The 12,674-nt window shown below is 47.4% G+C and overlaps 1 protein-coding gene across 1 annotated transcript; it reads right to left on the bottom strand.

Annotated features, from left to right (window-relative positions):
• Nucleotides 1-9,431: 9,431 nt before the first annotated feature.
• Aspvir_000722 (origin recognition complex subunit 4) lies at nucleotides 9,432-11,607 on the bottom strand (the record flags this gene model as incomplete). The annotated part of the gene is made up of 2 exons (XM_043265856.1): nucleotides 9,432-10,046; nucleotides 10,105-11,607. 2 exons carry the CDS (start codon nucleotides 11,605-11,607, stop codon nucleotides 9,432-9,434), a joined length of 2,118 nt encoding a protein of 705 aa, XP_043121791.1.
• Nucleotides 11,608-12,674: the final 1,067 nt, after the last annotated feature.

The raw sequence follows: 12,674 nt of genomic DNA on the forward strand, positions 1-12,674 counted from the left end.
GAGGGTAACAGGGCCACTATGCTTATACCCAGGTAGCAAACTTAGGACCTAGCATATAGCTAAAGGAAAACCGACATCGAGTAGGACTTTGTAATAATAATTTAGAGAGTCTCAGTCCTACCTGCCTGCAGTTGCAGGAACCAGGACAGAAAGCCACTGTCCGAGTAGGGGCGTGAAGAATTTGGCCTGTCATTCTTGACCCCACTGTGCACGCGGACAGTTTCATGCGCCAGGCAACGTGGGCCAAGGACACAAGATGGATAGATCATCCTTCTTCGGGCGATCAGAGGAAGGAGGGAAAGCCCATTCCCTGCAGAGTCAAGACTAGGGTGATATTTCCCGTAAGCTGTATGTAATTCAAGGTATGCATGTACCAAACAATAGCTAACCAACCTAAGAGAGTTGGATGCTGGTAAGCAATAGTTTACAGCCACAACTGCTTGATTGTTTGTGATAGTACCTATTATTGCCATTAACGTTCGCTTTGCTTTGCAGTGTAATGGCCAGACACCTATGCTGCTACCCCGATGATCCCTTTCTGTTTGATGCAAGGATATTGGTTCAAGAAGAAAGTACCATCCTCGAATTTAGTATCTATCCATTTTGTTCAAATACTCTTAAGCCATATATAATTGCTTTTAAGGTCCTGTAAGTGTCGGATGATCATCACAAATTTAAGTACAATTTAAGCTAGGGAAAGTGTCGCAGAGATCGCCCCAGCGATATCCCAAATTCCCAACTAATTCACTCTATGAAGGAGCGCAAACAAGTACTATTTTATGGATTTACCCTGGGTCTAACTTGATATAGGTATGATCGTACTCCGCAGAGCTTAAATACTTTGTATTATTTGGAATCATTCTTTCGGTTTACTTCCCACTGTCACAAATGCTTCATCCTTCCAGGCAAAGAAAAACGTGGCTCGCGAAGCGCCCTGATTGCTCACCAACCAGGACATTTGTATGGTAGCCACTGGCATTCCCCCGGCAAGACCGAACGAAGAGCGGATAGATGCCGACTGTCTGGGGACGCCAAGTTACTGCCACTTACGCTGGCAACTTATCAGAGTACAGGCCTAGCGCACTCACCTTCCAAATTCGATATCTGAGGAAATTCAGGATATGGTCCGATCCAGTATTGATCAGCGGTTGTTGAGTCATTAGCAGACCAGCAGGAAATCCCCCTTGAAATTCAGCCAATAAGAGTAGCCTATAGGCAACCTGACAATCAAGGCTCTTGCCTAAAATTACTCTAGCTGCAGCCCAGGTGGCTAGCCCCCGAGCCACACAACCCGGGAAAACTGGGTGTGTTCACCAATCATAATCCCAAGGACTGATTTCTTAATAAGACTTACAGAGCGTATCCCTCGCCACCCTATTATTATTGAGAGACCTTTGATTGAGGCTGTTTGGTGGCCACTGATCAGAAGCGATCAAAAACATTTAACGGCAATAGAGACAACAAAGTTACTGCTTGACTGATACGGACTACAGAGGTCTTGGATAACCTGCGACTTCGGAGGTTTGCCAGGTACTCAGGTTTCAGGGGTCCTCCATCCACTCCACGTGGAATCTAATTTCCTTCCAAGCAAACCAAGCATTTACCTATCGCAGATCAACAGTGAGCCTCAGGCCATCAAACAGACAACTGTAAGGTGCAGATGGGTTGACGCTTGAGCATCTACACTATTGTACAACTAGAAACTGACGCTGATACAACATGTAGATGCTTCGTGATGTTCTGCATTCGATGTGCCTTCACATCCAAAAGATCATGGTTGAGGAATGATCATCTCCGCCATTTTCTTTGCTGATTGCAATTGTAGAGTTACTAGAGTAGCACCCTCGAGGCGTCAAAATAGAATAAGATAGTAATGACTCAGTTAGATTCTCGTATATTATTGCAGGCTCTCTGTATCCTTCAAATGCCATCCAATAAAGTGATGTAGACAAAATGGAGGAAACTGTGCGATAGGTATTTACTAGCTGAGGGGAACGGGGCGTACTCTGGATACCAATTAATGGTGGGAATAGCAGCCACCCTCTCCCTACAAACCAAATCTTGTGTATCTTGCATTCTTCCATGACATATCCAAGTACCACCCTTTTCCTTACCTGTCCTTCTCCATACGTGAGCCAGAGCAAGAGTAAGACCCATCTGAGCGGTCCCACGTGGACGCACGTGGAGGAAGCGCTGGCGGATTGGCGGGTTGCTAACTTGTTGGCGTGGCCGGCCGTTTTGACCTGCAGTTGGGTCCGTCTCGTAATGGGAGAAGGGGTCCAAGTCACTGCATCCTGTGATTGGCGATTTTGCGCTGGCATATGGCGATTTCATCGATATGGATCAATATCCTGCCTGTCCTTGCCGAGGTACTTGTCTACACGTCGTCCTACGTCAAGGATCCTTGCAACAAGTAGATGTGTAGCTGTGGAGGAATAATATACAAATAGTCGACTCTATCATATTGACATGAATTCTCAATAGTGAACTTGATACTCTGCAGTGCACAATAAGTGATGAACTCCGTAGCCTGCACTCACCGCTCTATGGCATCAACCAGATGCTTGACTTGGGTCCCACCAACCTTTTTGGGAGTGGGTATATTGTTTTTAGATTTACCGCGTGGCCCGCCACAATTGTAAAAGTCATTATTATTATTATCATCTAGCGCGAATTATGATTTACACCAGTTTGGTTTGTAAACCTCTGAAATGTTGATATCATCAACCTGAATCTCCTGTCAAAAGTCACTGTCAAAGCGGCCAATTGCCGTCGGGTTCGGCTAAGCTGTTAAATGGGGATCGTTGAATAATCCATCAATCCAGCAGTCGGCAGCCACTGGTTTAAGGCATCCCAGAAAGCCTAAAACAGCCACGCAAGCTGTACGTCCCCAGATTGAAACACACCCCTGGCAGTGGCTTTCTGGAGTCAAAGCTCCTGAGAGCTCGGTAGGTAGGCCCAACAAAGCAATCATGATTGCTCAGCATGCTGGCACCTGGGGTGAGTCTGACTCGCCTGTCACTCTACTGCAGCCTGCAGCTGCAGCCTGCAGGTCTGATCGCCGTAAATCTGACATGGCCATGAGGCATGAGCCTCATACGTTCTGGATAGAGTTTGGGCTTGTGCACATCGTTCATCGAATGATTTTAGCGACGTTTAGTAGCTGATAGGGGCCCTTGTAGGCTTAGAGATTATGATGGTCAACTGCGCCTCCATGTTTGTTGGATAGGTAATGGTCAATACCACTGTAAAACCGGGGGAGTTGATCAATCTTGTTTTCAGGTCTATGATTTACATACTCCGTATAGTATGCATAACCAGACTCTTCTGGAAATGTGTCTCTGGCGTCCAGTCCCACTTCTTTTCAGTGACATTATGACATATCATCTGGACATCCAGCGGTGAGACGACCCCAACCATTAGGACCCTGGAGTCTGAGTAATGAGTCCTTCTTGACCGTACACTGTACAGGGAAATGTCTCACTTGTCACAATAATACCTCAGGAAGGAACTGCGGTCAGATAAGCTAGTCCTTTAGCGAGGACTCCATTAGTCTTGTTGGCCTGTTTCATGCTCGCCCTTTTACGAAGACTGATCACGAGCCCCTACCACACAGGTGTCAAACACATGGAAGGATTCTTAGACTGCAACTCGTTTCCGAAATCCGAGCATGCATTCCAAATATGTGTCTTCGCCTTTGCTAGTCCATCTTTACCTTTTCCGTGTTTTGATACACTCAAGCCATGGCATTGACAGGACTAAAATAGCACACGGGTGAGGCGAGTTGTTTAACACTCATCCTTTAGGAACAAGGGACGGAATTACTCTCCGCGTCTCATCTGTTGATTAGCAAAATAACAGTCGGTGTACTCTGTATGCATCACGCCCAGATTTATATATATCTGCTTTGTTATGGTTTACTATGAACGCAGATCCTTGAACGCCACGCGAGAGATGACTCTTGCCAGGGATAAGCCTACCTGACATTGGCAAGGCTGGGTCTAGAGTCTGTAGTATCTACTTGGTCTTGTTGAATGAGGGCACAGCACAGTCTCAGTATGTCAATGGATTAATTATAATGATCATCGTCGTCGGGGAGGAGGGACTTATTAACTGTCCGGCAGTACAGGCTCTGTACTCTAGTATATACTAGCATCACACATTATCAACTATGTCTATCACCATTGAAATGATGACTTGTAACAAGCAACTACCTCGCCAGAAGGTGCGGCTTCTAGATTATTCCACTGTATCCCGCATACTAAGCTGGGCTATATGATGTTTATTATCATTGAAGCTCCTCTATCGAGCAGTCATGTTGAAGGGACAAGACCTGTATTTGCGAAGTTGGCCATGCGAGTAACTGAAATTTACAGAAGGCCTTAGGAGCCGTCAAAGGGTCATCCTAGAAGGATGCTCAGTGTGGAACTTGCTGTCCAAAACCTACGTTGATTACCAATCACTGCATATCGACAGCTTCATAGTGCTGATTTTAGACCTGTCAAGTGTCAAATATCAACAATGGGGTTCTAAGTGCATATTGGCAGCCTCACAAGAAGACCGTCCAAATCAAGCCAGTTATCGGCAAGGAACATGTTCTAGACAAAGTCAAACAGGTCTAGAAGGTCAGACTCATGATCCATATGCCCATGCTCCTGCAGTGAGACCACTTCGCCGGAACGCTGTCTCCAGTCCAGCATATGCAGGCTCCCGAAGCCAACGTCGCTTTGAGAGCATGGCACGGATACATGGAAACTTAAGCTCAGGGATCTCGCATGGCGACAGATGAGCACTATTTACTTTCTACTTGCAGCTCAGTCCAAAGAGAAAGCTAGCTTCCTGGTCCTTCGTACTACCATTGTATCGTCATAATGCAGCTTAACCTCGACAACTTTTAGATGCTCGGAAAGCAAATGCTCATTGATGTGAAATGACCAACTTAGCCGTAATGTCATTACGAGGTACCCATACAACGGGCCAACTTTACAGAGCAGTAACCAACTTTTCAGAAATCAACGGGTTTGGCAGCACCAGAGTCTCTGTACCATGTATGAAAACATGAAACAAGACCCCACATGTAAGAGCGGTTACGATGATTGTAACTTCGACCAACTAGTGGGGCAGATGGGGCTGGTTTGTAAGTTCGTCGTTACGGCGGTGGGTGAGATTATGGACTTGTGGGTCATGGAATTTGCCTTGGAGTTGGGGCTTCTTAAATACGCAGTAGGTAGGTGATGGCGTGATGCTTGCTAACAAACCTCTACCTACCTCAAAAATGATACTAGTTAGTATGACGTGGTGGGGAATAAAAACGGCAAGGAAGTGGACACTGGAATCCAAAGGAAATCGAACACAGCCTACACAGGATAGCGAGGAACCCAAAAAAAGGCCATGATAACCACGTGGTTCGACGAAGGTTTAGCATTGAGTTTGCGAGCTTGTTGCGTAATAGAGTTGACGGGCGATCTCTGTGAATTGGAGATATCATTTATGATAAGTATGCTTTCTGCAGGAACGACTCCGTAGAACTAGGAAGAACTTTCATCTGATTATTACCAGATTCTGCTATACTACTATACCAAGTTGTAAGGGGAAGTGGGAATTAGAGTATCTCCATCTGAGGGCTTCATCAACGCGTTCATCTGTAGCCCCTGCAAGCTTAAGGAGCACTACCAGTTGCCCGGTGTTTATGGACGAAACCACTGTAGGCATTGAGCTTGCTTGTCTGTGGCGAGCCTTTTGACCCTAATACATTGAAAGATAGCTTCAGTTCTTGACTTCTGTTCACCATCCAGATACCTTACAAAGTTACAGTGTAAATAACGGACTCTTCCCCAAGTGACAGGTCAGCATGGGTGGATATCGCGGATTCTGCTTCGCTGTCACATCGCCAAAGCATTGGTTTTGCCCCTGAACCATTGTTTTCTTGTAGCGGTGTACCGTAGTAGGATGTAGATATCGCTGCCAAGTTTCCCGTGTGGACACTGGACACAACACTGAGCTTGCCGGATTCCGGTCGTCCATGGGCCGGAACGCCATCGTCATTCCATGATGCTTCTGGAAGAGAAGGGAAGCAATATCCGAAATAGAATATCGAACGGTGAAACCAGATCGTACCGTGGTTGACTTAATCAATATAAATTTACTAGTTGGTTTCGGAGTTTCCATCGTCCTCCAAACAACTTCCCCCAGGAGGATCGGAAGGAGCGCTAGAAGGCTTCGGGAAGGATTCCAGAACGCATTAGAAGAAAGTGGAGGCGCCAGGTCTCGCTTAACGATACGAGATGTCTCACACATCATTTACGTGGTGAGGCCGTTGAGAGGTTGGACTGTGTGATGAGTCGATGTATGGTCATATGCAGAACGTAAGGGATAAAGGATAACTATCTCCGTAAATACTACAAGACTCAAGGGTTGTTGCGATGGCGGAGAAATCCCTCGCGATTGAAGACTTGACGTATCAGTTTCCCCCATCTGTCGATCAATGCCACAGTAATGATCAAACAAGCCCAAACATAAGATAATATGAAGATCGGCGGTTTTCAGTCCAGTTTTGGATCCCATTCCTTGAAGGCAAACACAAGGGGGAAAAGAAAACAAGGGTCATTTGGACTTGACCCAAACTCAATTGGGTCTCCAACGCCGAAGGATAAGGTTGGACGATAGGGAAACTGGCGGACTTTGATCAGTCTCATCTCCGAAAACACACTGGGCTGGAGACACACGTGGCTGATCTTCCGGAAGGCGGTAAATCGAAACTCTGCAATGTCACGCAGTAACTGTGAAATACCAGGAGAGTTCTGTACGGTATGGGCACTACCTCTCTAGCGTGGTCAACATGCAATGTAACCATTACCAAATCTATCCACATGGTAAAGCGGCAACAGAACCTTACCGAATTCTGGAAATACTGGGAGGCACTAAGGTAGAGAGTCTCAAACACGAGAACAAACTAGGTTGAGTGGGGGATTTTCATCGGACAGATTTCATACATAGCATCCTTTTTGTATAACTATTATTTTACCTTGTATCTGACATCATCCTACCTTATGGGTAACGGAGTTCTCCGTGTCCCAAAAATTGAGCAAGTCTGGATGAACTACACCCAAAGTTAAGTAGGTATTGTCGATTACGGCTGATACACAGTCTTGACACTCAAACTGCCTTTACGTTGTACTTACGCCTGGATTTCTGCAGAAGCAAGGGGGCGAGGGGCCTCAGAAAATGATAAGTGTACAGCAATTTTTGAGTAAACAGAGGGGAAAAAAAAAAAAAAAAGAAAAAAAAGAAAGAAAGAAAAACAAAACCACTGATCCTTGTAACCCACGCGAAAACAGCCTCGAGGGCAAATCAGAATTCTGGGCCGATCGATTGCCCCACTCAACCATTCACCACGCTACTGGCCTCATCTCGTCATACCGATTCGGGCCTAGTATACTTTCATTTCTTGTCCACATGGCTGGGATGTTATACACATCAGACACCTGCAGAAGGCGAAGGCAGGACCTTGGCGATGTTTGCCTCTGCACCACACTCAAAGATGCAAAGAGCGCAGGTTGACCATCACATAATGAACAGACTGGCAGCTCTATCTATCACTCAGTGCCTCTAGTAGCTTAGATGTCAAGGACTATAGTTTCAGCTGCACTTAATCTACATCTGAGTCATGCAGATTGCCCCCTAAGCTATTATATACTATGGCTAGGTGTCTGCTGATCGAACCATTCCAGGCGTCGTCAACTATTCTGCCAACCACCATCGCCAAGCTCGCCCTCAATGTTTCTCTCAAATTATTTGGAAAGTGTGCTTTGTGTGGTTTCAATTGCAGGGTCAACATCTTGATTCTTCAAGTCCATTCTACAGTCAGAGACGAGCTAAATAAACCTTGAAGAATCGATGTTACCGACCACACTAGTACAAGGGTCTATCAGAGAGCAATCAACGGAGCGTCAGGAGCGGAAGCTACAGTTCAGAAGTACGGATTCGCTCCCCAATCTCGTCTCCGGCGTCGCGACTACACCTATTCCCAGCTCTTTTGAAAGTGCTACAGAGTACACCTCCGAAAGCTGACCCTCCTTCCCAGCATCCGAACTTCCCGACTGCGACGGTTAACTCAGTATGTTTGCGCATAGGTGCAAAGTCTTGGTACTCATGGCATCGAACTCCGTACACTCCGCTGTGATTGCATGCATTAGTGTCTGCCTTCGCGGGATCCTGATTCGTCCGATTCGCGATAGACTGCAATATTCAGGGGGGGCAATCCTGGGCCTGGACTGGCCGCTATCAAGGAGACTGTGACATCCAATTCCAGTCGACTCTTGCAGAATGCAGATCAGCTTCGTCATAGGTAGCATGACTGTATGGCTCGTGACGCTGTGCGGATGCCAGGGGATATAACGTCCCTGGTACTCCGTGCACTATTCCCGTGATTGATGGCCGCGAGAAAACGGGATTTGAAGTCGTCTTTCTTCGGACTTTGCGGAGGTAGCTGGCTATGTCTTTCCTGGATTGTCTTAGTTGATCTTCAACGTGCCGCCGCTGCCGATGATCTGTTGGCTCCATGCCATGCGCATACGTACTTCCGTACCAGCGTTTCAATTCGATTACGGAGTGCTACTACGTTGGGCATCGAATGCGAGACTCGCCCTTCCCCTGTTTTAGATTGATAGCATTCTTCAGCTGAAATATATTGCATAGATGATTAGATCATAGGATAAAATATCATCGAAGACAAGCTTATTTGTGACAGGCCCCTGTCCGCGTACAATCCGCCTTCCTAGTTCGGCCACGATCCCTACGTAGACCAAGCATCAACTGCGTCTGTATGGTGTCTAATGCCAGTTTCGCGTCGCTTCTTCACATAGTCTTGCTTTACCCCTCGGGTGTATACGACTAAGTCGGGTTATCAAGGCGTCCTGAGACAAAGCAGAATGGCACACTCTGGTCAGATTCCTTGGGCAACCAGAAGGAATATCATTAGTATCTATTCGATCTCAGGACTATCACTCAAAGAACATAGTATGCAATCATGCACGTTTTTGGCTGACAGTCGCGCTGATCATCATATAGACATTGGGCTAGACTGCGGAGACTCCGTACAAGTGGTCGATTCAAAGAGGCTGCGTCTAGACTAGTGTGCTGCCTGAAGACAGATTGGCACTAACTTGTATCCCAGTAGCGCCGAGGTAAAAATACTCAGGTGCCGCATGGGGGTTTCCCGAGCTGTATTGCACGGACGTTGGACTTGTTTCATTATTGCAGATTATCTGGACCATGTCGATGATGAGATGTCGCCCAGATAGCCTGTGATTGGCTTCAACCTGTCCCCGCAACATGGCGCCATGTGATATCGTGTTTATCATCCATGCCATACACCACACAAGAATCAAGCTTGGTGGTTTCACAAACGTGGCAAGTGACAGCAGACGGTGTCACTCACGCCACCATTTTCCTAGGGAGCCACCAGATCCCGCCATGGCAACCACCTCCTCGAAGCTGACTTCGACCCGGAACATCCGTCCATCTGCAGTCCCACTTCCCCCGCCGACAGGGTTGATCAGACCCCAGCTGACTAGCTTTTCCCACGCTTCTCGAGCCACATCTCGGCCCCAGACACGACCAGGAGTGACGGTCGCACCAGATACCGAAGCAGACGTCTTTGCGGATGTCAACAGTCGGACATATTCCGCATATGCTGCGGGGAAGGACAGTGCAAGTGGGGCTAGATTCTGAGGCTGACCAGCTTCGACGCCTGGGTCGTACAGCGCTGTCAGACGGGTCGCGGCCAGCAGGAGCGAGAGCGGAAGAGATGACGGGCTTGCGGAGATAGTCGCGGACGTAGAGAAGGGAAGGGGAGCAGGATCCGGGCACGATAAAGCCTGGTTGCTGAAGGTCTTGGGTGTTGGAATTTCGAATGAGGAGTCGTAAGTGCTGTAGTGCAACTCAGTCATCGGCAGTAGGGCACTTGCGAAGAATTCTTTGACAGATTTTGTCTGATGGTATATCATCTGTAGATGGTGATTGAACGATTCGTCGGCCCAGAGTCCCTATCAGATGTGGGTTAGTATCTTCTGACAAGCGAACTCGACCCAGAAAGGAGTGTACCTGTAGATATGTCCTCCACCCATCCAATAGTGTGTTCCCCTTCCCGGGTTCGACATTGTCAAGAAAGCATTGTTTCCCACTGTCCTCCAAGTTCAACGCCGCAAAACAGATTTCCGAGAAAGTTTCGAAGCTTTTGGGAAGTGGAACGTAGACATATCGATGACTGAATCGACTCTTGACACGCTTTTCCAACATCTCGGTCACATCGACTTTCGTGGTAAGCCCCAGCACAGCGATTGGAGCTTTGCGAGCTTGTGCGATATCAAATAGATTGTAGAGCAAGGTCTGTCGGGGGTGAGTCGCGAACAGGTCAAACTCATCAAGAATGATGACAATGGACTTGGCCGCCGTGACGGCCTTCGGGTTCCCAGAAGGGCCGAACAATTCCTCTGGATGTGACAGAAGAGCAAGTAGAGTCGCCATCGTGTCGGCGTAGGTACTGACTTTGCCTGCCTCTTCTTCGGTGTTGGTCTCACGACCGAGCTGGCGCCACATCTCACGGAGCGCAAGTCGATCGTCTGTGTGTAGGAAGCCATTGAGTCGAACCACATGAAATTCATTCATGTGCTCTTTCTTCAGCGACGAAATTATCGTCTCCACAATGGCGGTTTTGCCGCAGCCACGAGACCCAAGGAGCAGCATTGAGTTACCTTCACCAGCGGTGACTGTCTGCTCAATGAGCTGACGCACCTTGGTGTATTCATTCTCTAGCCCTTTCAACGGAATGAGCTGCTTTCCATTGAGCTTATCGAGAAGCACTTTTGTCAGAAGCTGTAGTTCTTCATTAAGACCTCCCTGAACAAGCCTCTGGAAGCGTTCCGCATAGTCGGGCAGAGGATCGGATGCGACCGTACTGTCGTCTTTCTCGATCGCATCCAGGTGAGTGATGTCTTGGTGTAGTTGCATCGTAACAAGGTCGTCCAATTCATCTTGATAATCCTCTGGAGTCGGAGACTGTAGCGATTGTTGTCGGCTCTCAGGTTGATCTTCATGCTTCTCTGTGGGAGCGTATCTGACGGAAGCTCTCTTAGACCTCGTTCTGGCTAGTCCTCCCTTCTGAGGCTGCGGTGAGTCCCCCTCAGCCTCTTCCGTCCCCGGCACCAATCTACTTCTCCTTGTGCTTCGTGGCGTTCGTTCAGACGGTCCGGCAGATGACCTGATCCTCTTCACTGACGCCGGAGTGCTGAGAACTTCTTCCTCGTATCTCTGCGGTGGCTTCCGTTGACGTCCGCTCGATCGAAGGCCACTCCGCGAGGGAGTCTCCACGTTTGCCGAGTTGTCCCCCGTCCCATTCATGGCTGTGTCCTCACCCACATCTGGCTCGGCCCTTGAGGATTGTTGTCGAGATGTCTTCGAAGCAGCTGGCGATTCGCCCAGGCCGGTCGGTGACAATGCAACCGAGTGAAGATCCTCACTGTCATCTCGCATTTGAATATCACCGTCCCGGTCTGCAGACTGTATATCGGACAGCCTCCTCCTCTTCGCCGCTCGTGGATTCGTCATTTCGTGATGTCGAGTCCTCGGTAGTGTTTGGAAGGGAGGTCAAAACCGAGGGAAGGGAGGGCGAAACTGCTGCGATGTAGGCTACTATATTTCGGGCATTGGTCGAAGTAAAATCTCCTCAAGCGTCAGACAGATATTGAGCTTTGTCGGAGGTCAATTGCTGGTGTTGACGCCGATGCGACACATCAAAACCAAGAATAGACCGCTTAGGCGGACAAAGCTTTCTGACGGGATTACGACCGAATCACCTAGGTATGCATATCTATCATATTAGAGGTAAGCACCATAAAAAGGCTGGGATACACTCCCAAGTACGTGGTCAATACTCTGGACTATACGCACTGTATTTTGATGTGGTCAATTGAGTATATCTCAATAGATTTCAAATTGTCTCGCCGCAGACAACGATGATATCGTGGTTTGGGCAAACGCGTGACGCGAAATCAGGTGAATCTCTCTGTCCCACAAGAATATTAAATGCCAAACTATCTTAAGCAAAAAACATTATTCTAAGAAAAATCATGACATTGTCGAGCTATCATGATTAAGTCAACATTTCAATGGCTTAAAATTCGCTCATCAAGCACCTAAATAATCAAGTTCTCCAAGTACAAAGCACATGGTACATGGCACTACAGTGTACACGGGTCCTACGGCGTACTTGGTTGCCATTGAATGACGGACAGTGAAGAAAGTGCTGAGGCGTCATAGATTGCTGGAAAGAGAAAGCAGATGTCTGTGATATATATCCCAATGGTCCTCTTCAAATGATACTCAATGCGTGAGAACCCTTCAAGACCGACTGACTACAACCGCCAACCTCGGTTATCGCCCATCCTACGGCGGACTATTTGTACAAAAAGGACTTTTGGTTTTTTTACAATGATTACATCTCACCACACCACCCCTTAGTACGGTCGCACGCACTGCAGTAATATTAAAGTAGTAATTATTAAATTGTAATTATTAAATTCTCACATAGTAGGGATATCAAATCAAATCAAATCAAATAGTATCAATATCGAATTCTTATATAGTAGGGATATCGAATCGAATAGTATCAATAT

The sequence above is a fragment of the Aspergillus viridinutans genome (assembly GCF_018404265.1).
Source record: "Aspergillus viridinutans IFM 47045 DNA, scaffold_1, whole genome shotgun sequence".
NCBI classification, from domain to species: Eukaryota; Fungi; Ascomycota; class Eurotiomycetes; order Eurotiales; family Aspergillaceae; genus Aspergillus; species Aspergillus viridinutans.